The sequence below is a fragment of the Leucoraja erinacea genome, chromosome 5 (assembly GCF_028641065.1).
Source record: "Leucoraja erinacea ecotype New England chromosome 5, Leri_hhj_1, whole genome shotgun sequence".
Taxonomy (NCBI): domain Eukaryota; kingdom Metazoa; phylum Chordata; class Chondrichthyes; order Rajiformes; family Rajidae; genus Leucoraja; species Leucoraja erinaceus.
The window spans coordinates 53,114,601-53,134,223 of record NC_073381.1 but is presented as its reverse complement, the minus strand read 5'-3'; the positions used below and the strand labels follow the sequence as shown (position 1 = coordinate 53,134,223).

Below are 19,623 nucleotides of genomic sequence, written 5' to 3'. Positions count from 1 at the left end.
CACTGGTACTGAATTAGAAAGCCAATTTATTCGTAAATTTTCTATTTTACGTTTTAATTTGAATCAGTGTTAATAAATTAAAAATCATGACCACATTACAATCGTCACAATTTAAACACTGAGCAGACCGTTGGACCTGATAGTAGACATGGCTGTTGATTTATGTTGACATTAGAGATACTATGTCCAGGGGCATCAGAGCAAAACTCCAGAGATCTTCCCAATAAAAAAGCAAATGCAATTTAAAAAAATATGAACGTTAAGATGCCAAACTGATTTGTTTACGTTTCGTTGGTTCAAACCAGAATATAATCAGTACCTAGAATATTAAAGCTGCTTACACTAACGAGGTTGAACCTCTTTATGCTGAACGGTTAACATGATAGTTTCTGCAGTTCATTTATTAAATCAAAACAATTTAAAAAAGTAAATAAAATGGCAAGGGAATAAGATGTTAATCAGCAATCAAAAAACAAGATTCCGTTTCGTCCAAATTCATTTCCAGCAAAGCAAATAATTTGGGAACAGTGCAGTTGTGTGGCTTAAAGATTTGTTGGAATTTTGTCTGTAAACAAATTACACAAGAGATTATGATTTTCTCAGATCCCTTCGATAGTGTCTATTTGTCATCAGATCTTCAGTCTAAGCAAATCCTATGCTATAAACCTGGCCACAATCCAGATTCTCAAATTCAATATTTTGTTTCCATGTGTCCTGTATGGGTCTCACAACATTCCTAACACATTTTAAGTCCATTCGGAACGAACACTGTACTTGTCTTTTAAACGCTATTTTTGAGAATTTATTTTTAAATCGTCCCCGAGACCCATGCTCCATTTCCTATCATGATAATAAATCAGTTAAATTTTAAAACCTTTCCTAATTAACTATACTTAAACATAGGTTCCTTGCATACATAGGTAAAATATTTAAATATATATAATCTTTTAACAGCTGGAAATATCCCAAAATATTTGTAGTGATGAGTACTGTTGAAATCTAATCACTGTTAGAACATAAGCAAAGTGCATAATACAATTTACACACAATTGACCCCCAAAATTGAAAAGTGATTATGATCAGATAATTTTGCTGTTGTGATAACAGGGAAATAGTCATCCTTCACTGCCAAACAAAAAGCAGCAGCCAGCTGCTCTGGGACTTTCACTAATTTATGGTTTAGCATGAAAACTCCAACGCTGGCTTTCTTGATCTGGGTCCAGTCTTTGATACACTTGACAGCACAGTACTCCTCCAAAGGTTCTTCAGAATCATCCAGCTGGATGGAATATGTTTGACCCTTTCTCATTTAAACTGTCTCTGCAGCAATAGCCCTGTTCCCTAACCCATATTATTATCTCTGTTGTCTCTTCAGGACTTATGTTCAGTCCATTCCTATCTATCATCAAAGATACCCCTCAGCAACCATCAAAACAATATCTACATCCATTGCTGCATCTACAATAATGGTGCCAGCCCATCTCACCGACACCGTGCATGGTCAGATTATTTGTCTAAGATTCAACAGTGGATCCCTCTAACTAAACATTGGGAAGACCAAGGCCTTTGCTTTCAAAAGCCATCATAGGCACCATTCCTAGCTACCAACCACTTTATTTTCCTTGGTAATGATCTGAAACCGAGCCAAAGTGTTTAATTTATAGTTGGTGGGACGATGATGGAGAGAGTTAGCAGTTTCAAATTCCTGGTGTTCACATCTCAGATGATCTGTCCTCGCAGATAGATGCAATCATGCCTCTATATTCTTAGAAGATTAAAGAATTGTGGCGATAGGTAAATTGAGGCAGATACAGGACCATACTCCAATTTCATCCATATTCCATCTTTTGAACGGCCCTTTAATATTTCTGAGATTGTGCCACCTGGATTTCCAACATAACTGCTACTGCATTTAGGAAGCCAAGCCCTGTAGTTATTAAATTAGACAATTGAGTTAAAAGGAAACAAATTAAATCAATGATATTCATCCAGATTTCCCATCAGATGTTGCATTCTGTATGCTAATTATGTCCCACAGGAGCCATCTCTATACTTATAAAACTCTGATCTTGGATGTGTATTTATTTGTTTCGCAGATGAGGTCACAATGGGTCTGCTCCGCGTGCCGTCTTCTTTGCTCTGCAAGTCACCCCCCCCCCATCGACCACTCCCTCCCCCAAAAGATGCAGAAAGAACGAGAAAGTCGGGCCCTGTACTCGCCCCGGGTTGGTGAATGGAGGGGAGGTTGCCGCCGCAGGCCGTGCCCAGCGACTGGACCAGGGCAGAAGCCGAGCCTGGAGCCTGGAGTGAGGGAGTATTGCGTTCGGGAACCAACCCTCCCCTGTGACGCCACGCACCCCACCCATCAAACTCTACCCCCCACCCTTTTTGCCCCCCCGCTCCCTCTCTGCCCCCTCCTGCTCCCTCTCTGCCCCCCCCCAGCTCCGTCCCCCCACTCCCTCTCTGTCTCCCCTCTGTCTCTGCCCTCTGTCTCTGCCCTCTGTCTCTGCCCTCTGTCCCTGCACTCTGTCCCTGCCCCACCCTCTGCCCCTGCCCCACCCTCTGGCCCTACCCCAGCCCTCAAACTCTGCCCAACCTCTGCCTCTGCCCTCCCTCTGCCCGTCCTCTCTCTGCCCCGGCCCTCTCTGCCCTCTCTCTGCCCGTGCCCTCTCTCCTTCTCCCTCTTTAGCCACACCTGCAAGTTTGGGGATAGGGGTAATGGGGGATGGGGTAAAAGGAGCAAATTAATAATATTAATTCAATATCAAGGGGGGTGGTTAGTGTGTGTGTGACGCCGAGGCCCCTCCCCCCCTTCCCTACAACTGCACATTGAGGGGACAGGAACCAACGGGTCCCATTTGGTCTAGCATCATTTTAAAAGGCTAAAACCAGCTAAAGATCTATAACTTTGTAAAAGCACATTATTGCAGATTATACTACAGAAATGTCACGAATGCCTGTGAATAAAAAATAATTATATAGACATCCAACAACTGAGCCTAATGAAAATGTTCTACCATAGAATCTGAAAATATTTGAAATAAATTTCTGCTGGGGATCATGACCAGCATAACCAAGATTTTATTTAAAATATCTACAGTAGTAAGATATTACCTTTGTTTCAGCATAGATTCTGGAAATTAAATCATGTTCACAACAAATTGCTAAGGAGAACTCAAGAGGAGATGAAGATCATAAAAGAAGAGAAAATTATCACAAACCATAGCATTTAAGGATGCATGAAAATGGGCAGCAGCAACCGTTCAAAAGCGGCAAAACCACCAGGTAACAAAGGATGCTTAAGAGTATATGAACAGAGGAGATTAGTGAGCTTTCATGAGATCATTATTGATAGGAGCAGAATTAAGCCATTTGGCCCAACAAGTCTACTCCAACATTCAATCATGGCTGATCTATCATTCTCTCCTAACCCCATTTTTCCTGTACTCTTTTTTGTTCGTGATTTAGAGCACCATGGTGGTGTCATCTGTGAACTTGTAAAACGAGTATGATAGGGAACAGAGGATACATCCCAGGACACCGCTGTTGAGAGGTAATGTGGAGGAGCTGTTGTCATCTATCCTCACTGCCTGAGGTCTTTGGATCATAAAGTCGAGGATCAAAACAAGAATTTTAACATTATCGAAAAAGTACAATTTGTGATGAGCCGGGAAAGATAATGTGATTATATTTTCTTCACAACCACTTAAGCTTAATGATTAAAATCTATGATAATAATGAAAGTGTATAATTTAATTAAATGCCAAGGTGAGAGATCATTCTGTGTGTGTGACGGGACAGGACAGTGTGGAGGTAGCTTCACTCTCTGTGTATGAAGGGTCGGGACGTTGGGGAGGAGCTTCACTCTGTGTGTGAGATTTCACACAGTTAGCAATCAAAAAGAAGATACATGTCTCATTTTATGGAGATAGTACCAAAGCTAACAAGATCAGAAACACCCAGCACTACATTCCTGAGTTCAGCCACAGCTCCATGCTAACAAGAGTTCATCTGACATTGAGCACAGGCACTGCTGAGATCAAAGAACACACAGCATAATTATGCTGAACATCAGGCAACAAAATGCAAATACCCACGAGGTCTGCAACACGTACTGCTATCACTGCAGCATGCAGACATAAACCCTGCCAGTACTGGTGAGTGTAGATAAGGCACAGGATTAGCTCTGGTGACTGCAGACAAAATACAACCTTGAAATTGCTTTAACTATTCCAAAGGCATGCAAAATTCTTAACCTTGTTTTGTGTACTTCATTTTGGCATTCCTCTGCAGCACTGATGGTCATAAAGTTAGACTAGTGTAGTCTAGAAATTGGTTTAATATGTCTTAGTGATGTTAAATTCGAATATCACTGTACCTTAATTGGTATACGTGATATTAAAGACCTTTGAAACAATGTTGTGATCACCCATAGATATTTCTTCAAAGCTAAATAACTATTGTAATCTTCAGGTGTGAGATTCCCAGTAAAATGGTGTTTTCTGCATGCACTACAATATTGTTCTACTGCATTACCTCAGTTTCCAGCATCTACATTTGCTGCAGCAACTTCTGCAGTCAGCGTTAAAGGGATACCTGCACAGTAAGAGTCTGTTTTCCTGCTGCATGACTCTACGTATGACTTTCAGTTTTTGTGCTGTATGATCGGCATGTTCCTGTGGATGAACAATAAGGTCAGCAAGATTAGGGAATTTGGAATGCAAAGAATACTGTAAATTTAGTCAAAAAGAATATGGAAGCTTGAGTAAGATTAGGGAGCTGAAATATAGGAATATACAAGATACAAGATACAATTTATTTGTCATTTGGACCCCTTGAGGTCCAAACGAAATGACGTTTCTGCAGCCATACATTACAAACAAATAGACCCAAGACACAACATAATTTACATAAACATCCATCACATTACAGAGCTGTAGTCCACAAAGAGCATCCGCACGTAGCTCCCCCGCTTCGACAGGACCAACTGGGAGGTGTTTGAACACCGGGACCTGGAGGTGTTCACAGACAGTGTACTGTGTTACATTAAAAACTGCATGGACACTGTCACAGTGGACAAACGCATCCGGGTCTACCCCAACCAGAAGCCCTGGATGACCCGGGAGGTCCAGCGGCTGTTGAAAGAGAGGAACACCGCTTTTAGGTCTGGCGATAGGGCTTTATACAGCACGGCCCGAGCTAACCTGAAGAGAGGCATCAGAGAGGCCAAATCAAACTACAGGAGGAAGATAGAGGACCACCTAGACAGTAACAACAGCAGGCAAGTGTGGCAGGGGATCCAGTATCTCACCAACTATAAGACCAACCTTGGAGCTGTTGAAGGTGACGCCTCGTTGGCAGAGGAGCTGAACCACTTCTTTGCTCGCTTTGAAGTGGAGCCACCCGAGACAGCCACATCACAGCACATGGTCCACAGCAGCCTAACCCTCAAGATAGAGGAGCATGAGGTGAGGCGCACGCTGTGGGCCATCAATCCAAGGAAGGCTACTGGACCTGACGGCGTCTCTGGACGCGTGTTGAAGGACTGCGCAGACCAGCTGGCTGGAGTCTGTACGAGGATTTTTAACCAGTCTCTGGCCCAGTCCACTGTTCCACCCTGTCTGAAGTCCTCCACCCATAGTCCCCTTGCCCAAATAAACCAACATCTCCAGCCTCAACGACTACCGGCCAGTCGCACTCACACCAGTGGTGATGAAGTGTTTTGAAAAACTGGTCCGGGGTCATATCACATCACTCCTGCCCCGAAGCTTTGACCCCCACCAGTTTGCGTACAGAGCAAATAGATCTACAGAGGACGCTGCAGCCACAGCTCTCCATGCTGCACTGTCCCACCTGGAGCAGCGGGGGAGCTACGTGCGGATGCTCTTTGTGGACTACAGCTCTGCTTTTAATACCATCCTTCCCCACAAACTGGTGGACAAACTGGGGGACTTGGGACTTCCACACTCCACCTGCATGTGGATAAATAGCTTCCTGTCGGGTCGCAGCCAGAGAGTCAGAGTGGGCCATCATACATCCACGGCCCTCAGCCTCAGTACCGGCTCTCCACAGGGCTGCGTACTGAGCCCCCTGCTCTACATCATCTACACACATGACTGCACCCCCGCCCAACACAGCAACACCATTGTCAAATTTGCGGATGACACTACGGTGGTGGGACTCATCTCCGGGGGGGACGAGTACGCCTACCGGGATGAGGCGGAGCAGCTGACAGTGTGGTGTGAAGAAAATAACCTGCTCCTCAACACCTTAAAGACAAAGGAATTAATAATAGACTTTAGGAAGAATAAAACGGACATGGTACCATTGATTATCAGAGGGGACTGTGTGGAGAGGGTGGCGGATTTCCGCTTCCTGGGAATCCATATTGAGGAGGACCTGACGTGGAGCGTGAACACCACTGCGCTGCTGAAAAAGGTCCAGCAGAGACTGCACTTCCTGAGGGTGCTCAGGAAGAATAACATCACTCAGAGACTGCTGCTGTCCTTTTATCGGTGCTCCATTGAGAGCATACTAACATACTGTGTATGCGTGTGGTACACCAGCTGCACAGCGGCTCAGAGGAAAGCGCTCCAGAGGGCCATTGACAACGCCCAGAGGATTGTCGGCTGCCCTCTCCTTACCTTGGAGGACTTACACAGTTCCCGCTGCATCAAAAAATCCCAGAGTATTATAAAGGACATTTCCCACCCCGGACACTCCCTGTTTGAACTGTTGCCGTCAGGCAGACGGTACAGATCTACAAGGACAAGGACGAACAGACTAAAAAACAGTTTTTACCCCACTGCTATAAAAGCACTAAATGTAGCCGCCAAGGAACGCAGGGGCGATACATACTAAGGGACTGTGGTACACTGTGAAATCGACAGAAGGATGGAGGGTTGGGTGTTTATGCGTGCTATTTTCATGATATTTATTTTAGTTGTTTATCTTTTAATATTTTATCTTGTATGTATCGTTAGCTTTTAGAAATGTTTGAATGGTGCACTGACTGGCTGACATTTTTAAATTTCATTGTACATGGTTCATGTTACAATGACAATAAAGAAACTATTATATTCTATTCTATTCATATGTATACATGCCTTTTGACCTTTCAAAGCTGAAATCTGCAGGCAGAACTACGGCACAAAAGGGGGTTGATTGAAAAACAGATCTTGTGAAGTTAGTGGACCCGGCCCCCCACATTGCAGGCACAGCACATAGAGGCTTCGTGCTTGAAAACCTAGTTTACAGGAAAGCTTTTGGAATCCACCCAAAGCATGGGTTCTCCCTTATGGCTCAGATGATGTACCTGGCCAAGAGCTAAAGACCTGTGCAGACCAACTGGTGGAGTATTCAAGGACAACCTCAACCTCTCCCTTCTGCAGTCTGAGGTATTTACCTCCTTGAATTGTTTGACCATTTGCTAATGAGTACCCAGCCAAACCCTGATTACATCTGTGAGAGTGACTCACACCGTTTGGAGAGCTGAGAAAGCAATGCCCTCCTGCAATTTTGTTTATCAATAATTGGAGTACCTGTATTTGTGCATTCAAGAGAGTCAGCCCTCAACACTATTTTTGAGCAAAGAAAGACACAGGTGGTGGAGTAACTGAGTGGGTCATGCAGCATCTCTGAGAGGCATGAATAGGTGACGTTTTGGGTCAGGAAGAAGGGTACCAACCCAAAACATCACCTATTTATTTTCTCCATAGATCCTGTCTGACCCGTTGAGTTACTTCAGCACTTTATGTCTTTTTTTCGTAAACCAACATCTGCCGTCCTTTGTGATATTATTTTTGAGCATCTGGGTTCCCTGTCCTCAGAAACCTTTGGACCCCATCCATATGAATTATCCTGAACCAGCAAAGGTGTTGGGACATTCAGAGGGTTTTTTTCAGCTACATTGTGAATGTGTAATTCACTGGAACCTTTTGTCATACTCAATACATCAAAGTAAACAATATAATTGTTGCAATTGAAATCATATTGAATCACCTGCTGTTAGCTTTGATCTTAAGATTATAAAAAGTTAATGAATTTTGAGATTTGAGATTCTACGAAGGATCTCCAAAAGAATGTCGATGCTTCTGAATGAATAAAGACTTTTACATCAACCAGCTTCAGCCTTCGTGTGGCTTGGTTCATAAGTTACAACAAGCTCATTGTTTTCAATTGGTACTCTGAATCTGTAGTTTGCCTACGATGCATTTTGTTACACACTTCACAGCATGAACTTCCTTGTTGAACTTCTGATATTTTTGGCAAGGCTTTGGATATCACTTCAGCTGTACGTGTTTGCCTGCACTTTTCCAGAACTAACTCTTTCCTGCTGTGGCCATTCCCTCAGGGTGCATTCCTGGATTCCACAAATATTCCAATCTCTGCAAATCTAGAATTTCCATCTTATACGCCGTCAAAAAAACTTACCAATATTTCTCCCTGTGGTTGCATGCAAATAACCAGCAATAGAGTCTGCTTTATTTCTTGCTGGTATTACATATTCCAGGGTCTCATTTCGAACAATTTCCTTTCTTTGTGACTAAAGGGATATAATAATATCTGCTATGATTTGTATACCATAGAGTGTTGAACAAATGGTGTGAGATTTTTTTTCAAATCTCTCCATTCTTTAGACAAGTTACTTGCTTGAAAAAACAGGCAGCTTTGGTCTGTTCATATATTCTGTTATGTACTATTTCAATGATCTCACCAAGATCACCATCTCTTGGATCAGAAAAGGTTGCTGGGAAAACCCAACAGGTCAGGCAGCATCTGTTTCCACACTGTATCTCTAAATGAGATAATATTCTTTCAACTTAATTTACAATTTACGATAACAGTGTAGGAGGCCAAAAACAGAGAGTTCAGTGTGGGATGAATTAAAATGCAGACAACGGAAGCGGTACAGAGATATTTTGCAACCAAACTGCTTGGTTTCCCCAATATGAAAATGACCACATCATGAAGTATATTAGAATGGATGAATTTCTGATGGGGTATGTGCTTGGGGTATAAGATGTGGGAAGGGAGGAGGAAAATATTGGTTATTAAATTGACAGTGGCCTGGGAAGTTTCCATGAAAAGGCGAGTGAAAATGGAAACAAAGGAGCATCTAAGTGTGAACAGTTACTTGAGGATGCTGAAGGGGTAGACATATTAAGTAATGGCTTTGCATTGCACTAGTTTACCAGTGTTAACACTAGTTCCATCCTACACACTAGGGACAATTTACAGAAGCCAATTAAACTACAAACCTGCAAATCTTTGGAATGTGGGAGGAAACCGGAGCACCCACAGGAAACCCACGTGGTCACTGGGAGAACGTACAAATTCCAAACAGTCTAAATTGGACCTGGATATTTGGAGCTGTAAGGCGGCAACTCCAGCCCTAGGCCACTGTGCCACACTAAATATCTTCCAGATAAATTATCTTCCAAATAGTTGTATAACTTCCTTTAGACTGAACAATAAATTCAACAATTTCAGATAATCAGCAATTTACTTCAAATGTCCCCGTTTCTAATCATTTCCAGGGATTGCGGGACTGACAAAAGGATGAAATAATGGGTCGACTGGGCTTGTATTCACTTAAATTTAGAAGGGTGAGAGGAGATCTTTGTTGCCACCTCACATTTATCCACAAAACGCATCTGCCCAAACTTTGCCCACTCACCCAGCCTATCCAAGTCACCTTGCAGTCCTTAGCATCCACTAACAAGCTTAAGTGTCATCCGCACAAACTTGGAGATATTGAAACATTAGATTAAGTGGGACCCGTTGGGTCCCAGCTTCACATGGTCCCCCAACACAATTTTCCACCTCTGCACCAATTCCAATATACACACACACAGACTCACACACACACACTCACACATATACACACACCCTCCACCTCACACACACAACACTCACACACCCTCCACCTCACACACACACACATACACTCTCTCACACATTCACACACACACACACACACACAAACACACACACACACACACACACACACTGACTCACACACACTCACACATACACTCACACAGCCCCACACACACAAACACTGACACACACATACACTTACACACACAGACTCACACACATAGACACACATACTCACACATGCACACTCACTCACACTCACACAATATATATGACAGTAAACTTTCTTGAATCTACTCACACTCTGCACTGTGGGGCTTCCGCAGGCAGCAGCACTTCCGCAATCAGTGTGACATCTGCACTTACCAGAAATTACACAAGCAGCATGACCTCTGCACTCACCGAAAATTACGCAATCAGCGTGACCTGTCCCCTAAGCGGAACTCACGAAATGAGCGGGTCTTTTGGATTAAACACAGACAGACATAATAAAACATTTATTCCTTCCAAACACAGTCGGGCCAAATAAAGCATTTATTCCTTCCAAACACAGTTGTACCTAATGTAGCATTTATTCCTTCCAAACACAGTCAGACCTAATAAAACATTTATTCCTTCCAAACACAGTCGGACGTAATAAAGCATTGCAGTTTCAAGCACAGGCAGGGCAGCAGGCCAAACAATTCATGGCATTGTCATTTCATTTCATTTCCAATTAAGCATTGTACTTTCAAGCACAGGCAGGGCAGCAGGCCAAGCAATTCATGGCATTGTCATTAAGAGCTAACAAATCATTTATTGCAACTACATTGCAGACTCACAGTTCAGTTGATTCACAGCTTAGAATTTAGAATGACAGTCATGGCCTCTCCCTAGCGATCTTGCAGAGTGGCTGACTAACTAACGTCCAGGCATCAGGGGTTTTATAGTCCTTTGTGTGTTTTGTTTATATATATTGGGCGGGAAGGTGTTTGGGTTCTCCCCTCGAAGCTAACTCAACATTTAGCATAAATCAGTTGTGACAGTTATATGACCTTTGTAACTTTGGAACACCCCTAGCTGAGATGACTAAGAGAGATAAAGGCCTAAGGTAAGAAAGTAAACATTGGGTTCTGCTAGCTTAACACTTAGCGTAAATCAGTTGTGGCAATTATATGACCTTTGGTAAGGTGGATGAATTGAATGTGCAGATAGCTATTAATGACTATGATATAGTTGGGATCACGGAGACATGGCTCCAGGGTGACCAAGGCTGGGAGCTGAACATCCAGGAATATTCAATATTCAGGAGGGATAGACAGAAAGGAAAAGGAGGTGGGGTAGCGTTACTGATTAGAGAGGGGATTAATGCAATGGAAAGGAAGGACATTAGTTTGGAGGATGTGGAATCGGTATGGGTAGAGCTGCAAAACACTAAGGGGCAGAAAACGCTGGTGGGTGTTGTGTACAGGCCACCTAACAGTAGTAGTGAAGTTGGAGATGGTATCAAACAGGAAATTAGAAATGCGTGCGACAAAGGCAAAACAGTTATAATGGGTGACTTCAATCTACATATAGATTGGGTGAATCAAATTGGCAGGGGTGCTGAGGAAGAGGATTTCTTGGAATCTATGCGGGATAGTTATCTAAATCAACATGTAGAGGAACCAACAAGAGAGCAGGCTATTTTAGACTGGGTATTGAGTAATGAGGAAGGGTTAGTTAGCAATCTTGTTGTACATGCCCCCTTGGGCAAGAGTGACCATAATATGGTTGAGTTCTTCATTAGGATGGAGAGTGACATTGTTAATTCAGAAACAATGGTTCTGAACTTAAAGAAAGGTAACTTTGAGGGTATGAGACGTGAATTGGCCAAGATTGACTGGCAATTAATTCTAAAAGGGTTGACGGTGGATATGCAATGGAAGACATTTAAAGACTGCATGGATGAACTACAAAAATTGTTCATCCCAGTTTGGCAAAAGAATAAATCAGGGAAGGTAGTACATCCATGGATAACAAGGGAAATCAGGGATAGTATCAAAGCGAAGGATAATGCGTACAAATTAGCCAGAAAAAGCAGCATACCGGAGGACTGGGAGAAATTCAAAGACCAGCAGAGGAGGACAAAGGGCTTAATTAGGAAAGGAAAAATAGATTATGAAAGAAAACTGGCAGGGAACATAAAAACTGACTGCAAACGTTTTTATAGATATGTGAAAAGAAAGAGATTAGTTAAAACAAATGTAGGTCCCTTGCAGTCAGAAACAGGTGAGTTGATCATGGGGAACAAGGATATGGCGGACCAATTGAATAACTACTTTGGTTCCGTCTTCACTAAGGAAGACATAAATAATTTGCCGGAAATAGCAGGGGACCGCGGGTCAAAGGAGTTGGAGGAATTGAGTGAAATCCAGGTTAGCCGGGAAGTGGTGTTGGGTAAATTGAATGGATTAAAGGCCGATAAATCCCCAGGGCCAGATAGGCTGCATCCCAGAGTACTTAAGGAAGTAGCTCCAGAAATAGTGGATGCATTAGTAATAATCTTTCAAAACTCTTTAGATTCTGGAGTAGTTCCTGAAGATTGGGCGGGTAGCAAACGTAACCCCACTTTTTAAGAAGGGAGGGAGAGAGAAAATGGGGAATTACAGACCAGTTAGTCTAACATCGGTAGTGGGGAAACTGCTAGAGTCAGTTATTAAAGATGGGATAGCAGCACATTTGGAAAGTGGTGAAATCATTGGACAAAGTCAGCATGGATTTACGAAAGGTAAATCATGTCTGACGAATCTTATAGAATTTTTCGAGGATGCAACTAGTAGCGTGGATAGGGGAGAACCAGTGGATGTGGTGTATCTGGACTTCCAGAAGGCTTTCGACAAGGTCCCACATAAGAGATTAGTATACAAACTTAAAGCACAAGGCATTGGGGGTTCAGTATTGATGTGGATAGAGAACTGGCTGGCAAACAGGAAACAAAGAGTAGGAGTAAACGGGTCCTTTTCACAATGGCAGGCAGTGACTAGTGGGGTACCCCAAAGCTCAGTACTGGGACCTCAACTATTTACAATATATATTAATGATCTGGACGAGGGAATTGAAGGCAATATCTCCAAGTTTGCGGATGACACTAAGCTGGGGGGCAGTGTTAGCTGTGAGGAGGATGCTAGGAGACTGCAAGGTGACTTGGATAGGCTGGGTGAGTGGGCAAATGTTTGGCAGATGCAGTATAATGTGGATAAATGTGAGGTTATCCATTTTGGTGGCAAAAACGGGAAAGCAGACTATTATCTAAATGGTGGCCGATTGGGAAAGGGGGAGATGCAGCGAGACCTGGGTGTCATGGTACACCAGTCATTGAAGGTAGGCATGCAGGTGCAGCAGGCAGTAAAGAAAGCGAATGGTATGTTAGCTTCCATTGCAAAAGGATTTGAGTATAGGAGCAGAGAGGTTCTACTGCAGTTGTACAGGGTCTTGGTGAGACCACACCTGGAGTATTGCGTACAGTTTTGGTCTCCAAATCTGAGGAAGGACATTATTGCCATAGAGGGAGTGCAGAGACGGTTCACCAGACTGATTCCTGGGATGTCAGGACTGTCTTATGAAGAAAGATTGGATAGACTTGGTTTATACTCTCTAGAATTTAGAAGATTGAGAGGGGATCTTATAGAAACTTACAAAATTCTTAAGGGGTTGGACAGGCTAGATGCAGGAAGATTGTTCCCGATGTTGGGGAAGTCCAGGACAAGGGGTCACAGCTTAAGGATAAGGGGGAAACCCTTTAAAACCGAGATGAGAAGAACTTTTTTCACACAGAGAGTGGTGAATCTCTGGAACTCTCTGCCACAGAGGGTAGTTGAGGCCAGTTGATTGGCTATATTTAAGAGGGAGTTAGATGTGGCCCTTGTGGCTAAGGGGATCAGGGAGTATGCAGAGAAGGCAGGTACGGGATACTGAGTTGGATGATCAGCCATGATCATATTGAATGGCGGTGCAGGCTCAAAGGGCCGAATGGCCTACTCCTGCACCTAATTTCTATGTTTCTATGTTTGTAATTCTGTATCAAGCCCTAGCTAAGAGAAATAAGGGGCCCAAGAAGGGGAGGTCATGTGATTTAAATAAGGGTGGATCATGGAATGGAAAATTACCGGGGAAGGAGAAGAAAAGTTAATGCAAGTGATTGGTTAGTGCTGAAGGAATGTTTGCAAGTGATTGGTTATCGATAAGGGAATGTCTGCAAATGATTGGGTATGGAAATGCCCTGGTGTGGGACATACAGAGCTAAATATGCCATAAGAAGGGGCAGCTCTTGGTTTGGAATGAACTCTCAAGTGATTTACTCTTTGAGTGTTACAGCCTCGATTTGCAAAGAAAGTTATGAACTTCTTGAAGAATTCTCTGCGTAGCCTGAGTTAATTTTAAGTATCGGCAACCACACCAAAATTGGCGCTGCGAGCAGGGTTGGAAAGAGGCCCGTTCAATAAAGACAGCCAGCCAAGGGCACTTCCCAGCCCCTCAGGGGCTCCTGGGGACAACAGGACAAAGGTGACCACCCACAAAAAGATAGGCGGTTTTCTGCTTCATTTGGACTAATAACCTGTTGAAAACGGGAAGCCACTGGGGACACAGAAGTGTCTAGGCAGTCAGAGGACCTCTCCGACCCAAAGAATCTATATTACTAAAAGTCTGATCTTGACCGCTTTTGGCTCACTGTGCTGTGATTTCCGAGAGAACGCCACCACCTACGGCCGTCATTTTTGGCCACCTCGCTCAGAGCCCCCATTCGCCTTCCTGGACCAGAGGATTTTTCCCATCGATGAAAAATAATAGAGATATTAATATATATTTTTTAATTGCCATTCTCTCTGCTGCCCCTGCTGGTGGGAGGGGGAGTGACTATAAAACCTGGAAGTGGTGTGCCTCACTCAGTCTCTGCAAGATGGAGGAAGCCAGAGGGTCATGTGTCTCTGAGCTCTGAATAACACTGAGCACATGTCTACTCAACTGTGAGTGCCCTTAATGTGGTTTGAAAATGATAATATGGTTGGTTTGAAGTAAACACGCACTGCATGCAAATGGTTGTTTGGGGGGTTTGGGTTGAAATAAAAAGGCACTGCATGCAAATGGTTGTTTGGGGGGTTTGGGTTGAGGTAAAAATGCACTACATGCAAATGGTTGTTTGGGGGGTTTGGGTTGAAGTGCAAAAGGTTGTTTGGGGGGTTTGGGTTGAAGTGAAAAGGCACTGCATGCAAATGGTTGTTTGGGAGGTTTGGGTTGAAGTAAAAAGGCACTGCATGTTTTGGGTTGTTTGGGTTGAAGTGAAAAGCACTGCATGCAAATGCAAATGGTTGTTTAAAAAGGGGGGGGTTTTCGATTGAAATAAACAGGCACTGCATGCAAATGGTTGTTTGGGGGGCTTGGGTTGAAGTGAAAAAGCACTGCATGCAAATGGCTGTTTGGGGGGTTTGGGTTGAAGTGAAAAGGCACAAATAGTTGTTTGGGGGGTTTGGGTTGAAGTGAAAAGGCACCGCATGCAAATGGTTGTTTGGAGGGTTTGGGTTGAAGTGAAAAGGCACTGCATGCAAATGGTTGTTTGTCTAAACTTGACAACTTCCTATTTGCACTATATTGATTTTAGATAAAACGCCACCACTTACGGCTGTGATTTTTACCCATCTTATTCAGTCCCCCTCTGCTCATCAGATGCAGAGGATTCTTCCCATTAATGAAAAACAAAAGTGTTATTAGTGTTTAAAAATGTTGGGAATCTCTCTCATGTCAATCACGCCATGAAGGCCACACCTTTTCCGGTGGGAGGGGGAGGGATTATAAAACCCGGAAGTGTGGGTGTGGCTCAGTCTCTGCATGATGGGGGAGGGAGAGGTCATGACTGGCTGAGCTGTGAATCAACTGAACACACTGAATGTCTACTGAACTGTGAGTGTGGTGTGTTATGTGGTTTTATGGTGGTTTTTATGGTGGTTTCACCCTGCTTGAAATAGTATGAAACTGCATTTGAATGTGGTGGCCTTGCACCCGCCTTGATGTGGTATGAAACTGCACTTGAATTCGGTGGCCTTGAACCCTACTTGAAGTGGTAGGAAACTGAACCTGAATTTGGTGGCCTTGCTGCCTGCTTGAAGTGGTGTGAAACGGCACTTGAATTTTGTGGCCTTGCACCCTGTTCGAAGAGGTAAGAAACTGCACTTGAATTTGGTGGCCTTGCACCCTGCTTGAAATGGTAGGAAAATGGATTTGAATTTGGTGGCCTTGCACTCTGCTTGAAATGGAATTTCAAGGAATAGCCTTGAGTCAACTGCCAGCCCACCAGCCGTGAGTGAGCTGCCAGCACATCAGGCTTGAAGGACTGAGCAGCCACCCCAAGAATCCATTTGGCCCACAATGTCCATATTAGCCCTCTGGAGACCAGTAGTCCCTGCAGCCAACAACACCCATACCAGCGCTCCAGAAAGCCCCATAAGAATAAGGACCATGACTGGACTGATTGATAAAGTGCACTGAACACAATAATACAATGAGTAAGGTAACTGCAGTTGAACTACTAAGTAAAAAGTTCCCTGTATCTAAAGAGAACATTATAAAGCACTCTGAGAAATGGGGAAAAAGAACAGAAAAACTGATGATGAAGTGGCCCAAGGAAGGCACTTTTGATATAAATATGTGTGACGAGGTGGAAGTGTTAATTAAGAATTATAGGTCCAAAGATAAGTTGGAAACGCAAAAGAAAAGAGAGAAAAGGAGTTAGACGTACTTAAGCTGTTTAGAGCGGAAGGAGAGAGGTCGAGGAAAGAATACCAGGTGGAAAATATGACAAAGGAAGAGGGTGAGAGAACCGAAATGCAGCATGAAAGCCAGGAACTCCAAGGGAAAAAGTCGATGTTATATCCAAGCTTGAGAGACTCTGGGCATCCCCCTCCCTATCCAGGCCCAGACAGTACAACGCAGTGTCCCTAAGTAAAGGGAATAGTGGAGATGGAATGAGAGGTTGCAAGTTGGGATGATGAGAAGGAAATAAGGGAATTAGAAGTGGATAGCAGGAGGCTGCAGGACCTGAGGAACCAGAGGGATTTTGAAGCATCCTATACAGCAGAAGGGGGGAGCGAGGAAAGTGATAGACAGGACTGGAAACTGATGGACAAGTGGTCACTGAAAGGCAGTGAGGAGGAAACAGAATCGGGAAGCGATAGGGAGGATGCTTCAAAATGGTGTACAATTTTGGTCGCCCAATTATAGGAAGGATGTCAACAAAATAGAGAGAGTACAGAGGAGATTTACTAGAATGTTGCCTGGGTTTCAACAACAAAGTTACAGAGATAGGTTGAATAAGTTAGGTCTTTATTCTCTGGAGCGCAGAAGGTTAAGGGGGGACCTGATAGAGGTCTTTAAAATGATGAGAGGGATAGACAGAGTTGATGTGGACAAGCTTTTCCCTTTGAGAATAGGGAAGATTCAAACAAGAGGACATGACTTCAGAATTAAGGGACAGAAGTTTAGGGGTAATATGAGGGGGAATTTCTTTACTCAGAGAGTGGTAGCGGTGTGGAATGAGCTTCCAGTGGAAGTGGTGGAGGCAGGTTCATTGGTATCATTTAAAAATAAATTGGATAGGCATATGGATGAGAAAGGAATGGAGGGTTATGGTATGAGTGCAGGCAGGTGGGACTAAGGGGAAAAAACATTTGTTCGGCACGGACTTGTAGGGCCGAGATGGCCTGTTTCCGTGCTGTAATTGTTATATGGTTATATGGTTATATGCAAGGGAAACAAGGGATGAGGATTTAGTGGAAGATTTTAAAAGAAAGATGAAGGAATCACAAAGGAATGCTAGAATATCTGAGAAGCAAGAAATAAAGATTAGAATGAGAAAGAAGGCACTCCAAGAAGGATTGGAATTGGAAGACATACAGGTAGAAGAACAGGAACGGAGGGATAAAATGATGCTGTTGCTTTTAAAAAGAACGGGACAGACAGTATATCCCTTGGGGGACCCAGGACCTGGATGGGCTAAAAATACCTTGCTCAATATTCATGATGGGGCAGGAAAATGGATTAGGGCCTTTGAGGAAGAGAACACAGAACAGTTGTTGGCTATGGGAGATCTGAAGGCACTGTTGGTGAAAATGATATGAACCACTAAACTGACAGAACTCCTGAAGATGGCTGGTATAAAAAAATGCGGTGGATAACACAATGGTCAATGGCAAGCCGTTTGACCCAGTCAGACAAAGGTTCTCAGAGGAGGCCCTCAGATGCTGTTACCCACTTATGGTGGACCCCAAGGCATTAAGGGGAGATCCGCTGGGGGAGGCAGAGAATCCAGCAGCCTATCTGGAGAACCAGCTGAAAAAGTGGAGACTGGTACATGATCTGCGAGCGGTAAATGAGGTGGTGAGAGATTGGCCAGTGGTAGTCCAAAATCCACATACACTGCTGACTAATGTTTCAACAGAGGTAGCTCACTTTTCAGTAGTAGATCTTTGTTTGGTGTTTTTCAATGTGCCCTTAGCAGAGCAAGGTCAGTATTTGTTTGCTTTTACCTATAGGGGTACTCAATACACCTATACTAGGATGCTGCAGGGATTTAAACACTTGCCCCATGTCTTCAATCAGATATTAAAGGCAAATTTGGAAGGCAGACCCTTAGAAAGTACTTTAATACAATATGTGAACGATTTATTGGTTTGCTCTGCAAGTGAGGAGCAATGTGAGCGAGACTCTCTTGGAAAGGCTGGCATGCGGAGGCCATAAAGTATCCAGGAAGAAGCTGCAGTTTTGTAAGCAGCAGGTAGAATATTTAGGATGATTAATATCCAAAGGAGTAAAGGCTATAGCACCGGATCAAATTGAGGCAATAATTAAAGCTCCCAAACCTCAGTCAATAGGACAGATGATGACGTTCTTGGGAATGGCAGGATACAGTTCCGACTGGAATGGAGAGTATGCTGAAATTGTGACGCCATTAAGGAAAATAATGAAGGAAGCAGGATAGACAAGCCTGAGAAATGTTTTGCAATGGAATGATGAGGTGGAAACGGCTTTTAACTCTATTAAGCAGGAGTTACAGTCAGCTCCAGCTCTAGCCCTGCCAAACTATGAAAAGGCCTTTCATCTGTATGTTTCTAACAGGCAGGAGGGCTACACTGCAGCAGTACTGACACAGGAAACGGGCATAGGTAAAGCAAAGCAGCCTATAGCATATTACAGTACAAAATTAGATGAGGTAGCTCAGGGATACCCACCCTACTATCAGGGATTGGCCGCATTGCACTATGCATATGAAAAAGCATCGCCTGTGACCATGGGCTATCCCGTGATCATATATGAATGAATGAAAACTTTATTGTCATTCAGATATACACCTAGACAGTGCACCTTGAACAAAATTTCGTTGCATTTGACTCTCCAAAATCAGGTAATAGTAAAAAGTGCTAGGTGCGTCCATAAAAATGCCTCATGTGCATGGTTCTGTAAAATAAATATATATAAAAAGTTTTAAAAAGTGTCGATATTTAAAAAGTTCTAGCCTCGGTTTTGTTGATTGTTCAGTAATCTTATGGCCTGGGGGATGAAGCTGTTGCAGAACCTGGTTGTCCCGTTCTTCATGCTGCGGTACCTCCTCCCAGAGTTAAGCAGTATAAACAGTCCAAATTGTGGGTGTGTGGGGGCTCTGGTAATGCCCTTAGCTCTAATCAGACAGCGCTTGTACCCCATGTCCATGATGGAAGGAACAGAAGTCCCAAT

At 43.5% G+C, this 19,623-nt stretch overlaps 1 protein-coding gene across 1 annotated transcript in view; it reads left to right on the top strand.

Annotated features, from left to right (window-relative positions):
• The first annotated feature begins 18,072 nt into the window (after nt 1-18,072).
• LOC129697658 (uncharacterized) overlaps nt 18,073-19,623 on the top strand; it is a 141,216-nt gene continuing 139,665 nt past the window's right edge. Inside the window, exon 1 of the mRNA XM_055636369.1 lies at nt 18,073-18,397. Within this exon, the coding sequence (XP_055492344.1) occupies nt 18,073-18,397 (325 nt within the window). The remainder of the gene's footprint in view (nt 18,398-19,623) is intronic.